Source organism: Sardina pilchardus, chromosome 14 (assembly GCF_963854185.1).
Source record: "Sardina pilchardus chromosome 14, fSarPil1.1, whole genome shotgun sequence".
NCBI classification, from domain to species: Eukaryota; Metazoa; Chordata; class Actinopteri; order Clupeiformes; family Clupeidae; genus Sardina; species Sardina pilchardus.
In genome coordinates this window covers 11,006,350-11,030,497 of record NC_085007.1, presented here as the reverse complement: position 1 = coordinate 11,030,497, position 24,148 = coordinate 11,006,350, and the positions used below count along the sequence as shown (strand labels likewise).

The 24,148-nt window shown below is 45.0% G+C and overlaps 1 protein-coding gene across 1 annotated transcript in view; it reads left to right on the top strand.

The window, feature by feature from the left end:
• Positions 1-24,148, top strand: part of unc13bb (unc-13 homolog Bb (C. elegans)) — a 96,278-nt gene that overhangs the window by 22,780 nt on the left and 49,350 nt on the right. Inside the window, exons 4-10 of the mRNA XM_062553887.1 lie at positions 2,116-2,233; positions 2,543-2,666; positions 4,330-4,400; positions 6,578-6,635; positions 8,832-9,048; positions 21,832-22,107; positions 22,404-22,494. Coding sequence (XP_062409871.1) covers positions 2,116-2,233; positions 2,543-2,666; positions 4,330-4,400; positions 6,578-6,635; positions 8,832-9,048; positions 21,832-22,107; positions 22,404-22,494 — 955 coding nt within the window. The remainder of the gene's footprint in view (positions 1-2,115; positions 2,234-2,542; positions 2,667-4,329; positions 4,401-6,577; positions 6,636-8,831; positions 9,049-21,831; positions 22,108-22,403; positions 22,495-24,148) is intronic.

Genomic DNA, 24,148 nt, shown 5'->3' with positions numbered 1-24,148 from the left:
TCGTTTTTCGCCCCCGACCGCTCCGCGCCGTGTCAGAGGCCCGGTGGGCAGTGCAGTGCTGTGCTGTGTGGCGTCTCTCCTCCACATTTCACTGACGACAACGACGACGACAACTCCTAGCTCTGATGAATAATGAAAAGGCTTCTAAATGCGGCTTTGGGGCTGCCAGCGCCACCGTCCCTATTGTTGGGCTCTGTCACCAGCTTTAATAAGAGAGAGAGAGAGAAAGAGATAGAGAGGTAGAGAGAGAGAGAGAGAGAGAGAGAGAGAGAGATTTGTCATGTTCATTTGTCTGGCCCAGGCTTGTGTCTAGAGGGAGAGAGTACAGAGCTACTGTATATTTATTTGAATATGAACAAACAATGTTGTTGTTGTTAGCATACTCAGGCCTTGTGACCTACGTTATGTGTGCTGTCCCATTGAGATAAAGGATTTGTCATTTTAACCTGAATTCAAATTGTGCTTTTGAATGGTATTAACCGTTATATTGGCTTGTTCTCAAGATATTGGTATTCCCAAAGGCACTAAGGAGTGACATGTTTCATAACAACACCATGCACAGTGATATGTTTTCTTTTTAAAGATGTGAATTACTTGAGAATTGTTTAACACTAACACCCCAAAAATATCAACCAACAAGAATGTCATAAGCAGTGCACTGCCCACATTAGGAAGTCAATATTATGGGGTATCCATACAGTATGTACAGTATGTGTTCTCACTACTGGTGTGTAGACCAATGTTGTCTCTGGGAAAGACCATATGTACACATTGCATGTATACTCAACATACCTTGACTAATTGGCCTACCAGTTTGCTTGATGTGGAGGTGTTCATCTATGGATTCATGTACATTTGGATCTGGATTGCTGGAGTGCGCGTGTGTCTCTGTGTGTTTGTGTGTGTGTGTGTGTGTGAGCGGGTGTGTTCTCCCTTTCAGTTCATTGTGGTGCTGGAGCTGCACCTGGGTTTTTCTGAAGACCAAAGATTCAGGGACATTAATTAGCCCTTCCTCTTTCATGTGGCTCTGAATGGCCAGTCCTCCTCCGTACCTCTCTCTCTCTCCCTCTCCCTCCCTCCCTCCCTCCCTCTCTTCTTCCCTCTCTCCTCCTTTCTCTCTCTCTGCCCCCTCTCTGTTTGCAGCCTCTCGCTACACCTAAACTTAATGGACAGTGTGGGTGCAGTTGAGAGGAAAGCAAAGGTAGAGCAAGTTGTGGTACTTTAGGCTGTGTCAGACGCAAGGGAAATATGTTTAGACGATCAAGATTGAAAAATTAAACATATGAATCGATGATATCAATAGCAATCACAAAAGAGTATAATGTAATTAACAACTTATGTAATACTTTGCATGTTTTATAGTTGGAGATGTGTGGAGTTTTTACGGGATAAAAAAGAGTTAGTGCACACTCAATTGTGAGGTTTTCTAGAGGATACTGGGATTATGGGCCTCAGTTGAAGATGGGTGGAGTTCTTAGTGGATAAAAAAGAGCTAGCCTAGCACACGCTCAATCTTGAGGGTTTTCCATCCAGATGTCTGCTTCAGGCGACAGGTTTTTTTTCCTGTTGCCTGAACGCTGTTGAGTTCACCTTTTGACATGCACTCTTAATCCTAATCCTGTATTCTCTTTTGGGGAATGTAGGCCAGCAGTGTGTGTTTTTATATTTATTTATTTTTGCCAGTTTTGTTTTGTTTGCGTAATGCCTCCTTGTTAACCTGATTGTTTTGGCATGCAAAGTCTTGTTTTTGTTTTTTTTGTCCCTCCAAGCACTTGGACTGTCGCTGGTGTCTGGTGGTAGAAATCTGTATTTACCTACAGAACAGTGCAAGACATTTCAGCACCAGATGGTGATTTTTTACAATAGCATCCTCTAATGCTTATCTCTCTTTTCCTTCATGTCTCTCTTCTCTCTCCATCCCGACCTCTGATTACATTCTCCCTCTATCTATCTATCTGTCTGTCTATCTATCTATCTTTCTATCTTTCTATCTGTCTATCTCTTTCTCTCTCTCTATCTCTCTCTCTCTATCTATCTATCTATCTATCTATCTATCTCTTTTTCTCTATCTATCTATCTCTTCTCTCTCTCGCTATCTCTATCTGTCTCTGTCAGTGAGATCAGTCGGCTGGACCTGGGGCTCATTGTGGAGGTGTGGAATAAGGGCCTCATCTGGGACACCATGCTGGGCACCTCCTTCATCCCACTCAAGGGGGTGCGCCAGTCAGATGAGGTGGGTCACGCTAACGGCTACACGTGTACTCATAGATATACTGTATGTGCGCACAGACACAGACACAGACACAGACACAGACACAGACACAGACACAGACACAGACACAGACACAGACACAGACACAGACACAGACACAGACACAGACACAGACACAGACACAGACACAGACACAGACACAGACACAGACACAGACACGCACGTTTACACAATAAGAACAAACAAACAGAATCACACATCCAACTACCGCCCCACCTATGCACACAAACCTGCGCTGTTTTAATGCATTTGTCTCTCTATCTGGTACAGGAGGGGCCTGGCGACTGGACATATCTGGACGCAGAAGTCTTGATGAAGGCAGATGAGATCTACGGCACCAAGAATCAAACACCCCACAAAGTCCTGATGGACACACGCTTTGAGCTGCCATTCGGTACTGAGAGATGATATGTACATATCAACAGCAGAACAGCATGTTCTTGCTGCAGTATTTTTTTTCTTGTAAAACACACTCTATGAGCAGTGCTAAAAAAATAAGCAAGATGAACTATTAGGATAACTTAATAATGTTTTTTCCTGTATTGTCTAGTTCTTTTTTTTTTAGAAGAGAAATGTCCTGTAGCATGCGGTTAGTTCTACTCCATTTAAATGTAAAATCACATTGATTTAGTTTTGTAAATGTCAATGGGCATTACTGAGCTTCATCTCTGCAGCCTCAGTGGCGGCACAGTTGGAACCTCGATTTATTTTTGATAAATAGTGCATTCACAGAGAAATTGTTCAGTCTATTTGCCTCCTCTATGGAGAGAGGCCTTCAGTCTTTATCCACCACCATATAGAGGGACGATTGAAGCTGTTATTTTTTATCTGTCGCAGTTTGGGCTTTGGTTTGTTCACCTTCTACCTCAGTCCGTTCAACCACAGCGACTGAGGATAGCAAAGAAACCATACAACCACACAGCACCTCTTGATGTATTTTACAGGCCTTATTCCTTTATCTCATCAGGAAAATTACTTTCTGAATTTCACTGCCAATACGTTGGCATGTGGCATCAACCCTGAATCATCCTGAGATGAATCTATACATAAACATAATGAATATGACCTTTTGTATCTCTGCGATCTATTATTTCACAGTGAATTCTCTCTGTCTTGACTGCTCCTGAAAATAAGTAAGGTAGTCAAAAGTAGTATCTGTGAAAGGTATGCATAGAGGTTGACGTTAGTTGATAGGCTGGATGTCTTCAAGCAGTAGATGTTGTCTGTAGTGGTAAATTTCTGTCTGCCATCGATTCTCACTGAGAAGCAGATCTGTTTCATCACATCCACCGGGCTTTGAAGCCCCGTCTCTTTAGACAGTCGCTTTGATGTCCAGTGTGGCCTTCAATGGATCTGTTACGTTGTGAGGCAGCCGTGTAGACGGGTGTTCTCTACTGGCGTGTGTCCCAGCTGTGTGTCTGTCTGCATCTGCAAACAGTCAGGGCGTCCGGTTTGATGCAGTGGTCAGGTAGCTTGGCACTGTTAGCCAGTTGATCCCCAGGCCCAGACCACTGTTCACATGAATGGTGAATGTGTTTTTGCTCACGCCAGGCCACTGTAATGTGGGCCCAGAGAGCTATTGTTAGCCATGATTACGTTATGAAGCACAGGCTCATGGAAGACAAACACTGAGTCGCAACTGCATGCGATGCAGTTGCCCAAAAACGGTCCTTTCTGTTATGATATCCTGTCATTTTTTTCCCTTAGAAGATGTGATGAGCTCATAGAAGACCAGGTGACTGTTAGGGAGCAGAGGTGTGTAGAAGATTAGCTTGGCTTAGGTTGAGTGCCACTTATGGGTGTGAATGTCTTTATCATGGTTGCTGTAAGGTGCTTCGACAATCTCCGGGGCTCTCGGTATCAGCTTGGCTACATTGTGGCCATTTTGTTTGTTTTTTATGTCAAACATGGACATTGAAAGGTTACGAAATTAATGTTTTTGGGTTAAAGGAAAATCTACCTGTGACACAGTGTTTGTGTTTGTGTCTTTTCACTCATCTCACCTCTCTCTTTCTCTTTCTATTCTCTCTCTCTCTCTCTTTCTCTCTCTCTTGCAGAGATTCCTGAGGATGAGGCTCGCTACTGGACAAGAGAACTGGACCAGATCAACATGGGCATCCATGATGAGGTAAGAGAGTGTTTGGAGAGACTGGTGCGCACATCCAAAAAAGTTTAAACAGGTGCCAGACAAATAAACGTGTTAAAGATGGTCTGCACACTGTAATGGCTCCAAAAATAGTTTTTTATTATTTAAAAAGGCAACGTTTCGATCAACAGATCTTCGTCAGAGGTAAGAGAGTGGGCAGTGGTAGCTTACAGTAGTGGCTAAGGAACTGGACTAGCATATAGTAGCCTGAAAAGATGTGGATTCATTCCCATTCCCAGTTGCCACCACTGTGCCCTTGAGAAAGGCATTTAGCCATAAATTACTGGCCCTTGTAATGATCGACATAATTATGCCACTTATATAGAGTTAAATAAATAAAAATGAATAAGTAAGTAATTAAGAAAGCGTATTCTGGACAGACTGGTTCCAGATAAACCAACAGAGAACATTCACATAATCAGTGGAGTCTGAGGGCAAACTCAGCACAATGCAATGAATATGACGTTTATTTGCATTAAGCATTTAGGGTTAACCAATGTCTTTCTTGCAACACTCTTTAAGGAGGATGCAACTGATCTTTCAAAACGGCACTCTACCCATTTAGGCGTGAACAACTACACTCTAGTATAAGTGAAACATCTCCATAATGGACAATGATAACAGATGGTAGTACAGCCCATCATTCAAAGCATCTGAAAGCTGCCAGAGTAAAAGCTGCATCCTGACAAAACAAACATGAATGCATACTGTAGGCTACAGTGTTGTTTTTGAAAGCAGCACAGACTGCAGCGTCTGATCTCAGACTTTTTTTTTTGTTCTGCAAATCAATGGCAATCAGTGACTCATCAGGAGAATATTGATGGTTATAGGAATAGGCACGCTGCTGCATCTTCCTCCGCACAGCAACAGTGTGGGGTTGGGCTTTGTTGTTGTGCACACACTGCTTTACACTCAAATGCAAATGAATATAACACGTAAGGAGACTTTGTGCACATCCCAGGTGCAGAACAAAACGGTCAAGTTTTTGTGGAAAAAAGTTTGCACACTCCGTGGGATTCTTTTTTGATGACCTTTTTTAAAGTTTTTTTTTTTATTATTTGGATCAGATAACGTTTTGACCTTGCAGTCATCCTCAAATTCACTTCTATAACATAACACTCTCCCACCCAGTGGCTATGGAGCTCTTTACCTCGCTGTGGCTTGCTGCACACTAAATTTGCATGGCATTGAACTGTGAGCTCTATTGCATTTCCTTATGGGCAGACACATTTTCCCAATCATTAACAGATTTTTAATAAATATATAAATAAATACATAAATAAAGATTTGATGTGTCAACTTTGGTCATAGAGATACTAGACAGTGCACTATTGGTCCTTGAAATGAGATTTATTCATGGCACCTTTCCTTGCCTCACAAGGAAACAACCATTTATTTGCAAAACAAAAAGGATGCTTTAGGGCTGGAAATTGTATTAAAAAGTCTACAGCTCCTATTCCAAGTGGACAAACCTCTCTTGATGCAGCGTACTGTATCAACACGCTCCGGATTAAGTCACGAGTACATGTGACTCTGTATTGTGGCATCCCTGCTCTATTTATAGCCCTAAGCACAGTTCCCCTGCATTTCAATGGAAACATTAATATAACATATACAGTAAGGGCTTGCTTGGCTGTTTGTGAACGCTCTCAGTTCCTGCACTTTGTCATTTTAATTACACTGGATTTTTTTTGTTTGTTTGTTTGTTTTGCCTGTTGAGATTAGAATTGCATCACAACTTCTGTGTTTGCTTTAATGACCAGACCATTCAGTGTTAGTATTTGACTATAATAACTAAATTAAAAAAAAAGCTTTATTTTACCAAAGATGGTGACAGTAGTCTTAGTTGTGTTTGTTAGTAAAAGAGCATGGAAATGGGATACTGAGGGAAAAGTGACTGATGGTTATGGAGAATATTACATTACATTACATTTGGCTGACGCTTTTTAACCAAAGCGACTTACAACATGGTAAAACATTTTTTAGCTTTTTCTAACTAATTCTAACAACAAAAAAACAACCACAATAAGTGCATCAATGAGTGTAGTAAGTGCATCAATAATACCAATGAGTATGATGATGAAAGTGATGTTGAGGAGGAGGAAGACGAAGATGATGATGATGATGATCTAAATCACTCTGTGTGTTTTCTGTCCTAGTATACGCTCCATGATGACCGCCACAGCCAGACACTCCCCTCCACGGCATCACAGTGCTGTAAGTGGATCCACCTCCTCTCAGAGCCACTAGAGGGAGCTAGAGCACCAGATATTATTCCGTGTCAAGTGACGTCTTTGCTGTTTTTCCTCCATATAAATCATAATTATTTACATCACTATTGTTTATCTCTGTTTCTCTATCTCACTTTTTTTTATTTCTGAATTTTCTAGAGAAAGGAACAAGTAAAATAACTACAATATAAATGAACCTTGGAATGTTTAGGAGATTGCTGTATTTCCAAATCCTGTAGTTTGTACCTGTAATCCAGACAATGTAAAGAATGTGGCTCATAGTAGAGCTACTGTATGCATAGTCTCAGCAAAAAAGAAAATAAGCATGATTTTGTTCTTGCTCTACCTCTACCTCCACCTTTTTTTTCTCACTTCTGCTAACATTTAAACCACCGCCCACACACCCAGGCAACTATTTCGGATGGGCCAACTCGCCGAGTACGTAATCCTCTGTTGCTCTGCAACTTTTCAGCCATGAGTCCCTCAGCCTCTCCTCAAATGATCCCTTTGCGTCTCCCCAACCCACAATGTGCAGTTTCTCTAGCAGTGGTGCAACCCCTTTCTGACAAGCCTCGATGCTTACGGGACTAATGAATGCACTGATCCGTAATAATAATAAAAAAAAAAATATATTTTTTTTTCTATTATAGATCAGTCATGTCACATTATTTGGCTGGCGTTACTCTTGACTATTGGTTTAGTGTTGCGTCAGCAATTCAGTCTTTTATTATAGATCAATGAGTCTCTCACATGCTGGAATATCAGTTTGCCTCTCTGCAATCTGTCCCTCTGCCAGCTGTTCGGTCTCTTTCTCATTATCACTGTCTGTCTGCTTGTCTGTCAGTTTTTCTTTCCTTTGCTCTCTCTCTCTCTCTCTCTGTCCCTCTCTCTTGCTGTCCCCCTCCCTCTCTCTCTCTCTTGAATTGTTCTCTTTCTCTTCCGCTGTCTTCCCTCAGTCTGTTTCTCTCTCTCTCTCTCTCTCTCTCTCTCTCTCTCTGTCACCGTTTTGGAAGCATTCTCTTCCTCTTCCGCTGGCTCCCTCAGTCTCTCTCTCTCTTTGTCTGTGTCTATCTGTCTGTCTGCATCTGTCTTTATGTCAGTCCCTCTCATCCTGTCCTCTCTTTGCCGTCCTTGCTTTTAATTCCTCTCCCTCCCCGTTATTTAAGTATTGAACCTCACATCTCCCCCATAATTACATTATCTCAGAAGTAGAGGATGGGACGAGTGCCCTCCCAGTCACCTTGAGATCCTTTTCTCTTCCTTCTCTCTTCACTGCCATAGTAGCATTCAGACGTAGGATTTCATGTTTGGGGCCCAGGCTTTCATTACTGATCGGCTTGTGCGATATGGAACAGTGGGGACTGTCCCCTTGAGCAGGCCGCTGTGGGGGTCATCAGATGACCCTTGCAAAGGTCGTCTGAGCCCCCCAGTTCCATCCAAGAAGTTCACTCAAGCGGGCGCCCTATATATCATAGCACTTTTTTTGCAACCAAGTGTTGTAAAATAGTTTGGGCACATTTTTGTGATAAGGCATTGGCAGATATAGCCCATCAGAAATTCTTTCATTGGCAGTTTTTTTGTCTATCCTTGACTCACCAGTAGAGATTAGGGTTGAGAAAGTATATCACCAAAATTCAATTAAGTGTCTTCTGTAGGTATATTACACAGCACTTTTAAGATTCATTGGCCTCCAAATTAATAATATTCTAAACTCAAATAAGCTGCCCTAAAAAGCTGTTGGTTTTATGAGAATAACTGCTCTATATATTCCAGACTAAGGACTTAAGCACCTTAGAAAACTATGACAGGACATTTAATACATTATTCCTCCCTTAACTCCTCATAGCTTGACCCCCTCAGTGCTTGAGACTCCTTTGTAGTGACATGATGTGTGTACAGTGTTGTTTCTATGTGTGTATATGTGTCTATTCCTCATATCGTATGACGTTATTTTTTCATGTTTTCTTTATGATATGTTTAATGCCTTTTAAAGGATACTTTTGTGTCATCTTTTTGTCTTGTACATATTTTGGCCTGTCATCATCTACTGTGCCAAGCAGAGAGAAAATAACAATGCAGTCCATTAATGCTCTCATATCTTCTATGAAGACGTAGTGTAAAGAATTTAGTTCAACCCACTGTAAAGTTTGCCTTTTGACATTTGTATTATCTCCCTTCGTAGCTTTGGATGATTTGGACAGTGCGGTGGATGACCGGGACAGTGACTACCGGAGCGAGACGAGCAACAGCCTGCCCCCACGCTACCACACGACGGCCCAGCCCAACTCCTCTCTGCACCAGTACCCAATGGGCCCACGGCACCAGCAGAACCAGCTGGACTCCTGCACAGACTCTGTGCACAGTCTGGAGCTGGACTACCGGGACCACCATGTTAGCAGGTATGTGCAGTGTGTATGGGACTGATTGACTAATTGATTGATTGATTGAAAGTCTTTATTGACAATGTGCCAAACATATATCATACTGTACCATGTATAACCAAATAAATAAATAGTGTATGCACAGTCTCAGCCTGGAGACATGGCTTAGTGCAATATTTGTCCAAAGGATAAAACACAAGAAAGCCTTTTAACTCTCTTTTAAACTCCCAAATGCCTTAGTGCTAAGCAGTGCAGTCCACAATGGACGCTTAGGCCTGACGCTTTAAAGCAAGATAGATCAAATATGGGTGTCAAATTAGAAATTGGTAAAACACCTATATCAATTTAGCACTTTTACCCGGTTCTAGCCAGCTAAACATTTTTTTTATGTGATATACTGTATAGGGTTATATGTGTATAGGACTTGAATATTTAAACTCTTTTGCAGTGCAGTAAGTTTTTATTTTTTCTGTTGTGTAATTTCTCTGAATCCATGACGCTGCGCTATATTATGGCCCTCTTGTAATCTTGCCATTCATTGCCTAAAGGCAAATGTTCGATTTCCCGACCTTTGGGAATGACTTACAGTAAAGAGGCCCAAGGCGGCTTAATCCAATTTCTGTCTACTATTGCCTTGCAGTGCATATCAATGAGACTTTCTGTTTCTGCTAGTGCTTTCTCATTTATTAAGAAATATGCATTTCAGTTTTGACATAATATATGGTGGGCATGGGAAGCAACAGCACTGATGGATGAAAGAATGGTATGCAAAGAAATTGACTTTGACAATTACAATATGTGAAAATTGCATTTAAACAAAACAGAATGATAAAATGTCATATTTTGATATTTAGTTCCAAATTACAAATGTCTAATCTGCAATTCTATGAACTACTGTAGTTCCGTTTCAGTAGCAAAATTTTAAGGATTTCCAGTATGACTTCTGCTTGATCCATGATGCAAGACTTGTGATTCATGGGCACTTGGGTTCTTTGTGATCTTTTTACCCTTGCGACTTGTGTGAGACAAACATGCAGCCTGCTGAGATTGAAGTTAATCTCTGTCTGTGCGGACAGATAGAAAGCTGATCCGGATAATTCCATAACATCAGAAAAAAAAAGACCCAGGATTACACGGGGGGAAACTGATGAATGTTGTTTGTTTATGTAGTTTTTTTCTTTTGTTTAGGAGGCCACTCTCCTAGAGCCAAAACTTGCTGGTCACACACAGTCATATTAGGGGCTGACTTCCATGATAATTTGTTGGCACAAAAGTTGAAAGATTATTTGTTTTAAAGTTTGCACTAAAACATTAAAAAGTGTCTAATGTTCAGATATTCAGAGTAACTATACAATGCAAGTGTTTTTTGACATGCGACATGCAATTTAATGTTCATCGTATTCTTTGCAATGAAGTATATTCACACTGATTTTTTCACCAGCTGCCTTTAATGTTTGATTTTGTTCTGGCTTTGTATGTCCTTTGACTGCATGTTTTACTGTAAGTGTCATTATGTTGTCTTCTTCAAACAATTTTCTCTCTTTGTTTTCTCTTCTTTTATACCCCTCCATCCCAATCAAATCACCTGTCATCAATTATTCTCTATCAGACCCCCAAATCAGAGAGGCAGAGTTAGGATTATCCCTGTAGATTCAGGCATGGGTGTGGAAGACTGGGAGGCTAAGTACAAAGTGCAGGGTAAAAATCGCCTTAACGATTTCCTGAACCAGGGGGAGTCTCATTGGATCGAAGAGGACAGTCAGAGCGCCATCATTCGTATGTCGAGGGCCTGTCGAGAGACTATTGGTACATCACCGCAGCCCAGCAGAGAACCCAGTGCCAGACTTCAGGCTGCTTACCCTGAAGGGTACGAGACAATCGATCGGCGAAGAAGAAAAAGGCTCCGGGACCCCGGGGGGTTTCTCCAAACTGAGGCGGAAAGGGATGAGCCATTTCCTCCCGATCTGGCGCTGCTGCGCCAGAAGAGAGGCGAGCTGGTGTTGCGTCAGGTGGCGGAGATGGAGGAGGAGGACGAGAACATGACACCATGCCTTAGGCCATACAGGAACGGCCTGCTGTACAAAACGAGAATGTGGGCCAAGAACAAGCTGGAGAACACTTTGGAGAATTATGTGGCGTATCAAGAGGAAGAGGCTGCCAGAAGAGGTGTTTCTTTCGACCCAGAAGTTGATGAACTCGAGTATTCACTGGGCTCTGAGGAAGAATATGAAGAGTATTTGGCAGAGGCCATGTACTCAGAGAATGGGAGAAGTTACAGCCATGGAAGATATACCAACTCTTACGCTGGTTACTCAGATAAGGCTCTGGGTTATCGAGATAAGAAAAGTGGGAAGAATAAAATAGGTGGATGGGCGCCGGAAGCTATGTTATCACCCGTGGAAGAGCCAAGTGATGAGTATGTTGATCCTATGGATGAGCTGCAGTGCCTGGTTGAAACTGTGTCGGAGTATCTTGCTGAGAAAGAGGAAGAGATAAACAAATATGGCTCCTTGCCCAAATCTCCAAAGTCACGGTTGTCCTCTCAAGGTAGCACAAGGACAGAGTCTGTTGGAGAAGACCCAAGCATTAATTCAAAAGATGCTAAGGGGGAGGCAAAGACAAAAGACAAGACTGAACCTGAGCCTGGGGTGGCGGGTGTAAAGAGTGCTATGACTTCTTTATTCAGCTCCTTCACTGAAAAGGTTGGCTCCGGTCCCAAACAGCCCACTCCAAGTCCTGCTGAGACATCAGCCCCTAGTGATACAGGGTTATCAAAATTCTTTTCTTTTATCCCCAAGTCACCGAGCCCCACACCGGTAGCTGTAGTGTCGCCTGATCCAGATCCTCCACCCACAAGAAAGTTTTCTTTATTGCCGTTTCAATCTGAAGGTAAGACCCAACAACAAAACTATCCCATCACAGCCAACCCAGGGGGTCAAAATACCAATGCCAACAAAGCTCAGGAACCTTCTCAAAATCCGCAAACATCAACAGTTAACGCTGTTTTGGGAAAAATAAACCCACTGAAAATGTTTTCCGGGGAAGAAACGGTGAACTCAACTGACACAAACAAGCCATCATTCAGAGCTGAATCTTTGGATAAGGCTGAATTTGATGGGAAACCTGTATTTCAACAGCAGCAGCAAAAGGTTGCTGCTCCCAGAGGCCTGGAGAGAGTTAACAGTGGCTCTCAGTATACAAATACCCAGCAAAATGTTTCACAAGGAAACCTATATTCATCTGCAGATATTGCCAACAAAACAGCCAACGTAAAACCTGTGAGCCAACCTCCTCCTCCAGACACGAGTTTCTTCAGCCCTTTCAAGAAATCATTCAGCTCATTGATAACACCAGTACACCCTCCAAACCCACCCCCTCAATCTATCACAGTTTATCCTGTGTTCAGATCAACAGAGGATGTGAATGCACCAGCACCAGTGGAGCCACAGCCAGCTAAACCAGAGGGTGGCATGCTTTCCGGGTTTCTGAGATTTGCCTCAGGGGAAGACATCAGTGCTCCTCAAGCTGCATCGCAGACTCCCGCCAATGTTCAACAGAGAGGCCCTGCTGCGGGCACAGCTCCTTCCGGAAACCCTGGCAGTAGACCTCAGCAGCAGAGTCATGCTCCACCTCCTGAAAGCCAGCCCCAGCCTGCCGCAGAAACTGGATGGTTCTCCAACCTTTTCAAGGCAGGTGAAAATCCGAGTCCTGGTCCACCTGCAGGAGCAGGTCCAGGGCCCCGTGGGCCAGGTCCCCGAGGTCCAGGGCCCCGAGGAACAGGGCCCCAAGGTCCAAGACCCCGAGGACCGCCTGGTCCAAATCAGGGAGCCAGGGGCCAGGGGCCAAGGCCAATGCAAGGACGGGCTCCACCACAGGGGCCTATCAGACACCCAACTCCTCAGCCAGAACCTCAAGGTCTGTTCTCAGGTCTGTTTAAAGCAACTTCCTCTGAAGGCATGTCTAGTGCCGCGCCAACAACAGGTGCTAATCCCAACCAGCCTCAGCAAAGTGGATTGATGTCTGGATTTCTGAAATTTGCATCTACTGGTGATTTGTCGTCTGTCAGCCAACAGCAACAGCAAGCTCCAGTAAGTAGCCAAAGCGCCCAGACCATTCATCCACAAAGCCAGCCTCAACGTCAGCCACCTCCCCCTCAGCAAAATGCACCTCCTCCACAAACAGGAGGACTATTCTCAGGGCTATTAAAGTTCACAGAAAATGTGGCAGCTGATGTGCAAGCTTCTCCTCAGCAAAGGGGTCCCCCTGCCAATCAAGGGTCACAGCAGCAACCACCACCAAACTCCTCCCAGCAAACACCTCCACAACAAGGAGGTATTTTATCAGGTCTGTTTAAATTGGCTTCAACAGAAAATGTATCTAGCAATCCACCCCCTACATCTCAGCATCAGCAGCAGCAACCAGCCAGTCATCAACCACAGAACCAACAAAACACTCAAGGGCCGAGACAAAGGAATCCTCAGTTGTCAAGAGCACCAAGCACTCAATCAGCCCCACAGCAAGAACACAGGCCTGGTAATGCTGGACAACCACAGCAGGCTCCACCCCAAGGAGGCCTTCTGTCAGGCCTGTTTAAACTTGCTTCATCAGATAGTATTGCCACTACTCAGGCCACAACCACCCAGCCTCAGCCATCATCTGCACATAATCAACCCCCTCAAACTCAACAACAGCGTAGAAACTCGCTGAGGCAGAGTCAGAGTCCTTCTCAGGATGGGTCATCACAGCAGCCAAGTCAATCTACTGGTCTGCTCTCTGGTATATTTAAGTTGGCATCATCTGAGAATGTTTCAACACAACCACAACCACCACATGTCAGCCAGCACAACCCAAACTCTGTGTCAGCACCATCACAACCTCAGGATAATGCAAACCAGACAGGAATTTTGTCTGGACTCTTTAACAAATTAACATCATCGTCTGAAGATACACCATCAACTACACAGGTAGCACCTGTACAACAACAATCCACTCCTTTGACTGGGCCAGGACAGCATCAAAATCAAACACCTCGACAGCTGCCACAGCTGCCTTCTAAACCACTGTCTCAAGAGGCTGAAGAAAAGCCACCTGCTCAACAAGGTTTTTTCTCAGGACTCTTTGGTCGGACCACCACTGAAGAAGTGCCTTCAACCAAACCAGAGCAAGGTCCTACACAAAATATAGCTCAGAGGACAGTTTCAGGCAGTTCGTCAGGTGTAATATCAAACTCAGCTGCTGCTGTTCAGCATAGTAACAGTCCAGGACTCATGTATGATCCTGCAAGCATGTATAGACGTCCTGGAATGTATTTTCCCATCACCCGATGTCAAAGAAGGAGTACGTTGGGGTATTTGCCCATGGCTGCAGACAGTGACAGTTTGGATTTAAGAACTAGGTCTAGCTATGCTCGATCACTGCAGAATAGACCATCTTACATTTCAAACAGCACTGGTAATTTGACTCAACCATATTATCAAGATCCATACCAGTTGCAAAATCCAATGTCTTTTAGTGTAGAAAATCTTCATTCCTTTCCACTGGGTAGTCCAAACGTTTTATCCCATCAAAGTCTTCATAGCAGCACAAATTCCCTTCATGGTATGACAAGTCAATATGGTTATCAAGATCCAGCAACATCCTACACGGAGTATGGAGACGTTCTTAACAACGATGAAGAAAATTGGATACAAGCATCTATTATCTGGCAGCAGTTCAACAACGAATCAAAAAAATATTACCCTGTGGATGCCTCATATACACAGACACTTGAAGGTACTTCACAACAAACTCAGCCATGGAACACCTCAGGTGTATATAGCAATCAGCCTAATTTACCTGCTCAGCCATATGCAAATATGCAGTACAGTCAAGAACAGTTGGCAACTACACCAGTAGATATTCAAAGAAACATCACTGAAAACACCCCCTATAGGGAAAGATTGTGGAGTAGCTACACCAGTTTAGACAGATTGGGGAATCAAGAGGAGGATGGAGCTCTGAATCTAAGCACCAAGAGGGGAAATGCTAAATTTGGTAAATGGCATTCGTTCAATGAAGGCAGCTCTTACAGTTTGAATCGTGTTTCCTATCATGAGGGTTTCTATGAGGAGAGTGCACCAAACCTCTCTTATGCAGCAAATGCACAGTATGGCTTCAATGGAAACCCAGACTATTATCGACAACAGGTGAATTACTCAAGTCAAGGACATTTGAACAGGCGTTATGATGAGTGGGGCTATCCTGTAGTTAACGGGGAAATGGATGATTCTGTATATCTCGAAGAAGGGGAATGGTACCACCAGTGGCTGTCGCTTTTGGAACAGGGAATGTGGTGGCCAGCTGATGATGGAGACTGTGGATATTTTGTATACACAGATCATGAATACATTTATGCCCTTCTTACAGATGGCTCAGGGCAGTATGTATATGCTTGCACACCTGAAGGTGAAATCTGGGGAAATGGCCAGCCCACTGGTAATTATCCCAATGCCTGGCTCCAAGATGAAATGGTTGTTGTTTGTGGTTTTAAAATCCCACTGTACAATGAAGATGAGCTCCTTTGGCTTCCAGGGGACCAGCCTGAAGCCCAGTTCCTTAATAGTCCGCTTGACCTGTCCACAGCATATAGAAAAGGAAATGAGATCATGAACCTGAACTTTGAACGGTTCTCACAAATGTTTGAAAATTCATACTTTGGTCAAAGGCAGCCAAATTTAAACTTGTCTTCATACAGATTAAACAAGCTTAGAATGGATGCAAAACAGCAGTATGCGTGTCAGGATCCCTCTCTTCAGGCTGTTGATCTCTCAGCATATAATAATAATAATCAAGGTCCATCATGGACCACCACTGATGGCGTTAAGGAACTTCTCTCTCAGAAAGTGCCAATATCCCGTGGGGTCACCTCCACTACAAACTCCACCAGTTCCCCTGCTTGTTATAAGCCCAAGGAAAGACGCCGTTCCCCATCCATCATCAGAGTGAGACATGTTGATGACACTTCAGAGGAAGAGTGGCGGAAACATGTGGCACCTGGAGAAGAACAACCAAATAGATCCGTGAAGAAGATTTCTTCTCTCTTGTCATCTATAGTTGGCAAAAGTACAGAGCCAGAAACACCATCAGCTGCTGGCAGAGAGAACAAGGGAATATTCTCAACAGGTTTCCAGAGTCTCAAATCAAAAATGACGAGGGATGATTCTCCAACAGCACCTCAAAGTGTCAACAACCGGGCACAGCCACCATCAACAACCTCAAGGATTTTGCCTACACCACCATCAACAACCTCGAGGATATTGCCTACACCACCATCTACACAAGCATACACACCACCTCAAACTATCCCCTCATCTCAGAAGCCTAGACTTGCTCGGCAGAGTACTATGTCTCAACAATCCACTGTGCCATCACCATCCACATCATTGCCAAGTCACCAAAATGCCAGAGGCAGTCCAGGAGTGCCTACTACTTCTCCATCACAGCCAAGTGTCCAGTCTACACCAAGACCTGTGGAAAAAACACCTGAGCAAACACAGGGAGGAATATTTAACCGCTTCAAATCTGCTGTTGGCATGGAAGAGCCTAAGCCTGAACCTGCCAAGTCCCCAGAGCCTATTACAAAACCTCAACAAGTGGGTCCTACCCCTGGTATTAGTGCTAACAAAGAAACCATAGGGAGGACAACTGAGACACAACAGCTGTCAGGCACCAGTCAGAGAGGTGATGCAAGTAAACTCCCACAAAGTCCTCAACAAATGTCATCACGACCCAAGGGAATTCAGAAGCAGCAAACACTTAGCCATGGAGCAGAAAGGCAGGCTGAAGGCCAGTTACCTGGTAAGAGCATGTCGCAAGTATTTCTGCCTACCACCAGCACAAGCCCAATTCCCACAAGGTCTGAAACCACATCACCAATTGGACAAACAAAGCAAGAACCTCCCCCTAAATCAGGTGGACTGTTTGGCTCGATTGGTGATATGCTGTCTGGAACACCAAGTGAACCAGAATCTGCAGGAAAAGGTCTGCTGTCTATGTTTGGTGGTCCAAGCCCTAAACAGATGCCACCTCAAGCAGCACCCAGTGCACAAGTGCCTTCAGGAACAATACCACCCTCCGAGCCACCAGGTAAAGGATTACTTTCAATGTTTGGTGGTCCCAGCACACAACCAACACCATCAGAGCCACAACCAACCCAAGCAGCCCCAGCACCACCACCTCAACAAGAACAACCTAAAGGATTGTTGTCCATGTTTGGTGGTAGTAGCCCTCAACAGACACCAGCACAATCAGGGTCCATTCTTGGTGGACTTGGTGGCATGTTTGGCGGACCTAGTCCCCCACCCCCAACATCTGCATCAACAACTGCTAACCAAGCTTCAGGGGCTGCTCAGCCAAGCCCTGCTCCAAGTAATGAACCCTCCGTCAAAGGATTGTTTTCTGTGTTTAGTGGACCTAGTGCGCAACCTCCTCAAGCTGCACCACCTGCAGGCTCTAGTGGTCCAGGAGCTGCTCCACCCAGTGAGTCACCGATGAAAGGATTGTTATCCATGTTTGGTGCACCTAGTACACCTGCTACACCCCCATCACAACCCCAACCTGCACCATCTTCAGGCCCTAATGTTCCTGGTACCACCCCACCTAGTGCTGCTCCACCCAGTGAGTCACCAATGAAAGGATTGTTATCCATGTTTGGTGCACCAAGCACACCTGCTACACAACCACCACCACCTCAAGTCCCTACACCTGCAGATTCTAATGCTACAATGGCACAACCATCACAAGCTCCAGATGTTACAGGTGAACAGTCTAATGCAGGAACTACACCTGTGCCTACAACATCTACAGTAACTGGTGTTCAAGGGAGTGCTCCATCTACTGATACACCAATGAAAGGATTAATGTCCATGTTTGGTGGACCTAGTGCACCAAGTGCACAACTATCACCACCTCAACCTGTAGCAAGTGAACAACCACCATCATCTCAGGCTACCACAGGGGCATCTGGGGCTGCTGCTGGCTTGTTTTCAATGTTTGGCGGTTCAAGTCCACAACAGAATGCTCCTCAAACTGGTTCCCTTCTTGGAGGGCTGTTATCTGGATCATCAAGCCCTACTCCAAGTCCTCAGCAGGGCGCTCCCCAAACTGGCTCCTTTCTTGGTGGGCTTTTGTCTGGACCACCAAGCACTACTCCAAGTCCTCAACAGAGTGCTCCCCAAACTGGCTCCTTTCTTGGCGGGCTTTTGTCTGGACCACCGAGCTCTACTCCAAGTCCTCAACAGAGTGCTCCACAAACTGGCTCCTTTCTTGGAGGGCTTTTGTCTGGACCATCAGCCCCTACTCCAAGTCCACAGCAGAGTGCTCCACAAACTGGCTCCTTTCTTGGAGGGCTTTTGTCTGGACCATCAGCCCCTACTCCAAGTCCACAGCAGAGTGCTCCCCAAGCTAGTTCTCTTTTCGGAGGGCTTTTATCTGGCCCATCTAGCTCTACTCCAAGTCCTGCCAAAGGTCTATTTTCAATGTTTGGAGGCCCTAGTCCACAGCAGCAACCTCCAACAAGACCACCAGCACAGCAACAATATCGACCAAGACCACCTGCACAGCAGCAACCAAGGCTACCAGGACAAGCTCCACCAAGAGCTCCAGGACAGGGACCAGTACAAGGGCCCGCTGTGGCAGTGCCTCCATCTGTCCCAGTCTCTGAGCCACCTAAAGAAATGCCAGCCAAAGACCTGGTCCAGAGTTCTGAGGGTCCATGCTTACCACCTCAAACAGAACCCCAACAACCAGCAGCTGCTTTATCAACGTCATCAGCAGCAGCTGCAGTAGCATCAACCACAACAACAATGGCAGCAGACACAACAACAATGGCAGCAGGCACAACAACAGCAGCAGCAGACACAACAACAATGGCAGCAGGCACAACAACAATGGCATCAGGCACAATAGCAACGGCAGCAGACTCAACAACCACGGCAGCAGGCGCAACATCAACGGCAGCAGACACAACAACAGCCACTCAGCCAATTTCATCTGAAACAAGTGAACCCAAAGGTTTGCCAGCTTCGTCTGAAGCAAGCGAACCCCCTAAAGGATTGCTCTCAATGTTCAGTGGCTCATCTCCTTCGACTCAAGCAGGATCACTTCTTAGTGGCATTCTTCCTGGATCATCTGGCACTGAGAGTCCAGCTAAAGGACTTCTATCAATGTTTAGTGGGCCTTCACCTCAGTCTAGTGAGACACCTTCCTCAGCTGCACCCACAACTACCAGTACCACAGAAGCTCAACAAGCAACCACAACTGAACCTAACGCTGACACTACACCTCAAACTGATACAACAAAGCCATCCACTGAAGCCACTCCTCAAGTGTCTCAAGGCCAGGTGGAATCTACCCCTGAAAGCGCTCCCCCACCCAAAGAGACTCCAGCTGCTGGTTTATTGTCTATGTTTGGTGGATCAAGTTCACAAGGTGCTCCCTCCCAGGTTGGTTCACTTCTTGGTGGGATCCTCCCTGGATCAACAGAATCAAAAGACATACCAGGCAAAGGGTTGTTTTCGATGTTTTCTGGTCCAAGTCCTCCAACAGGTCCTGGACAAGCAGGGGCTGCACCGGGAGCATCAGCTCCCCCACAAGAGCCACCTGGTAAAGGACTGCTCTCCATGTTTGGTGGACCTGCCCCCCAGCAGAGTGCACCTCAAGCGTCATCATTATTCGGAGGAATTCTTCCTGGAGCTGCTGCCTCAAAGGAAGTCCCTGGAAAAGGCTTGCTTTCCATGTTTGGTGGCCCCAGCCCTACTTCAGCTGAAAGTGGCCCACCCAAGACTGGAGCGTTTGGCCTGTTTGGGTCATTAATGGAAGAAGCCATTAAGAAACCAGAGCCTCCAAAACCACAAGATGTTACTGCTGCCAGTGTGGCCCCAGTGCCAGAGCAAACAACTGTATCTACAACTAAGGCTGATGGTACACAAGAGGGGAAAAGCCAAGGACAAACAGTTACTGTAAAAACACAAATGCCATTGTCTCAAGCACCATCAAGCACCACAGGCATCTATTCACCTCCAGAACCATCATCTATTCTACCTGGCCAGACAGACCTAAAAGATGGAAAGGATACTACATCAGACCAAGTTCCAGACAAACCTGTTTCTGCTTCTGTCCCTGAAACTCAGACTGCATCAGAACCATCCACAAAAGCAGAAACACCAAGTTCAAATCTGCAATCCAATGTGACTGCTACACCTCCAACTGCTGGTGCCCAAACTGAACAGACACCTGCTGATGCAGCAAAGTCTGTTTTAGACTCCTCTGCCGATGCGGTCTCAGGTTTCATGTCAAAAATGTTCTCCGGACCAGCTGCCCCATCAGCAGCACCTTCAACTGGGTTTTTCTCTCAGTCCTCGTTTTTCAAAACAGCTCCAGCCCCACAACAACAGCAGCAGCCGAAGCCCTCTCTATTTGGCTTCACAAGTAATTTACCAACCGAATCCAACCTCTTTGGCATGTTCAAAGCCCCTGAACCACCGAAGCCGCAGCCTCAGCAAAGACAACCCCCTGGAGCTAGACCTCCCAATGCTCCAAGAGGTCAGGGACCTCCACCAACAGCACCGGGTTCAGGGACGGTGCCAGTGAAACAAGGCACTGGTGTCAGCCAGACTGGACCTTCTGATACAACAGGTCCTGCTGCAGCAGGGTCACAATCGACACCACAAGCTAGTGATAAAACCGCCACCGTTGGAGACGTTATCCATGAGAAACCTATGGTTATCATTGGAGAACCCGCTAAAGATACAGACAAATCTGGGCTGCCCCTTGAAGGTATTCCTCTTGAACCTCCGGCCATCCAGCAGCTACAATCAACAGAGCCTCCATCAACTAAGACTGTGTTTGAAATGCCTGGTCTGTCTGGTTCTGCGTTTGGTTTCATGACTGGCTCCGGTGATGGCGGAAAGTCTCTTGGGTCATTGTTTTCTCCCCCACCTACAGTAACTCAAGCAGATGGTGCAGGCCTACTTACAGGGTTTAGAAATTTCTCTACTGGCCTCTTCCAGGATGAAAAGCCTAATGCAGCAAATGACCAGCCCCCTGCCGGCTCTGTCTTTGGAGCTAAATTAGGTTTCCCCTGGCAGAAAGACACTCCCATGCCTTCCACACCACAACAGCCTGGCATTGTGACTACACAACCAAAAGCTAACGATGACAGCACGGTCATAACAAATGGCACACACATTGAAAGTCTCAGAAAAGACAGCAGTGAGATGAAGAAAGGTTCTGAAATAGACCAGATGACCAAGAAAGAACTGATAGCCTCAACCAATAGCATTGATAAGCCTGATATATATGTATCCAAACCCGAGATAGATTCCCTACATTCCTCATCCCTAAAGGACAAGGACCTTCTTTTCGAGTCCACTTCAGATTTGTCGTCAGGAATGCGGCATGACAAGGATCTTTTGAATGCTAAAAGGCTAGTAGCAGCATAATAAATGGTCACTCCCAACCATTTATAATGCTTTAAGTGTAGACAAAGATACCTAACCTATATACAGTAGTTAGACCCCAGCGTGTTTTTATGATTTATGTCTCTCTGTGTGTTTTGTGTTTATGTCTAGTTTACAATATCCCCGATTGTGTTGCTTCATGTACTGGGTGTCCTTTATTTCACAGTATCACAATTTGTCTCTGTAGTCAATCTACCTGGCATTTTACATTTGCTAGTAGTCACCCAGAGTTTAATATTCATTGAACAAGTTTGTTTCATTATGGGCATTTCTAATAGTCACTCTCTGTTTCCAAAATCATCAGCCCGGTGGACAGCAGTCGCTTTGGCTCATCTGGTAATCTAAGCCAAGGTAGCTCACAGCTAAGCGAGACGGGTCAGGAGAGTGCTGTTGGATCTGAACTGGAGGAGTCTCATCATTCTTACCACAGTGGCTACCGCCTCAACAGTAATGGACACTTGCCCACGAATGGTCACTCTCACTGGGGAGAGGATGAAGGGAAACCCCCTTCCATGGTTGGTTCCCTCAAGAGAGACGCCATCTCGCCAGTGGAAAGGAAATCTGAGAAATCTCTTAAATGGTGAGTATGCTCTTGTTCTATAGGACAATAGGGTGCAAGAAGTATATGACAGTAGAGTTTAGTGTTTGTGTTTGCGTGCGTGCGTGCGTGCGTGCGTGCGTGCGTGCGTGCGTGTGTGTGTGTGTGTGAATTTTGCATTGCTTGCCTGTTGTATGATTCATACCAACTGTTAGCATCACTTAGTATGTGTGAACAAAATGTCAATAGATAGCCTAGTTGGACTTGAAAGTGTAGCACAGAACCTCTGTTGTTTTCCAATAAAAGTCAAATAATGACTTTTCTTTTTCCCCTCTCAGTTTCCAGGATGAAGGTCCTCCTCTACCCTTCACCCCCTCCAGGCTGCGTTGGCTCAAGGCCATCAACAAAGTGAGAGTTCAGCTTCAGGAGGTATTTCAGGGAGTCCTCTCCCCTCATATCCATTACCCTTACACTCTCCCTCTCACTGTCCCCGAACTTGTTATTTTCTCGCCTCCCTGTTTATCTCTCCGACCTTCTAAATACTCCGTACCCCACTATCTCCACTTGTTTGCCACATCAGCTGGCATGCAGGTAAGTACCCGGCTGACTCTCTCATGGGCATTCTTTGGATTGATTGAGTTTCACTTCTTGGCTAGTGTTTTTTTTCAGCCACATTGTGGGTCTTTCATTGTGTATGCGAGACTGTTGTAATCAAATCCGATTTCCCAGTCCACTTACCAATTAGGCAACAGCATTTGAGCTGCTCCTGTGATTGAGAGTCTCTTTATCACTTACTGCTCCGATAAGAAACACCATGCCTCTTTCAAACGAGGCCAAGTAAGTACCACTAATTTATGTCTCTAACTAGGATGGTCTAACAACACAGCCAGGCAGAAGGTGTCCGGATGATGATCTCCAGATCCATGCTTAAACAGTGTGGTCAGCAGCATAAGCAAAAGTCCTTTATCTTGACAAATGAACAGCCTCATGAATGAGAGGTCATTTTGTGTATGTCCTACAGTCAGCCAAGGCAGAAGAGAGACAGGGAGAGAGGGAGGGGGAGGATGAGGACGAGGACGAGAATGAGAGAGAGAGAGAGAGAGAGAGAGAGAGAGAGGGGAAGAGAAGAAGGATCAGTGTGTAGGGCAGACAGGCTGTTTATCTTCCCAACCCCGTATTCAGACAGGTGAGTTGAGGGACGGCTCTCAGAGCGTCTGCTCCTCCAGAATGGGGCAACTCTAATCGGCAGTTGCCAAGGTCACCGGGAAGTTTGATGCCGTCTCTCCTCATCACTGATAAAGAGCGGAGGAGTAATTAAGGAGGGAGAGCGAACGCACGCAGGGAGAGATAGTGAGTGTGAGCGGGGACACGTGTGTGTGTGTTTGTGTGTGTGTGTGTGTGTGTGTGTGTGTGTGTGTTTGTGTGTGAAAGAGAAAAAAAGATAGAAAGAGCTACTGGGATACTGGGGAAAGGGATACTGTATACTGGCTTAAACAGTTGTAGGATTGAGGGCAGTCTACATCAGATGTAAGTAGTCAACTTTCCAAAGTTTAAATTACTATAGATATTGGATACCCATTTCAACTAAATGCACCTAATTGAGCTATTACTAGCGTGACAGGCAAGAAACCTGAGAGACAAGATTAATGATATTTAGAGGTTTGAGTGGAAAATTGGCATTCAAAACGTCAGTATATATTTCATTTTCTTAATGCTGTGAATCATATTTACTGAGATAATATGAAAAATTAAATGTTTTTTATATGCACTCTATGACACGCCTGAAATTACGAAGACGGAAACAGATACCAAAATGTTACAAATGTACATTCATACACATGATTTATATGCTAATAACTGTGTGGAGTGGAACTGGTTGGAGGAGGGAGTGTAAATCCTTCTAGAGGTCACATGGTCTTCTGGGAGTTGTAGTGTAATAACACCACTTGTCAGTGGTGTCTCCTTGTTAATAGGAAATGACACCGAGGGTCATCCCTACCGTTGGTTCTGCTCGCCACTGCTATCGACACCTGGCAGCTTGGTGTGTTATTTATACAAGATTTTACTGAATGTCTTTTGGTGA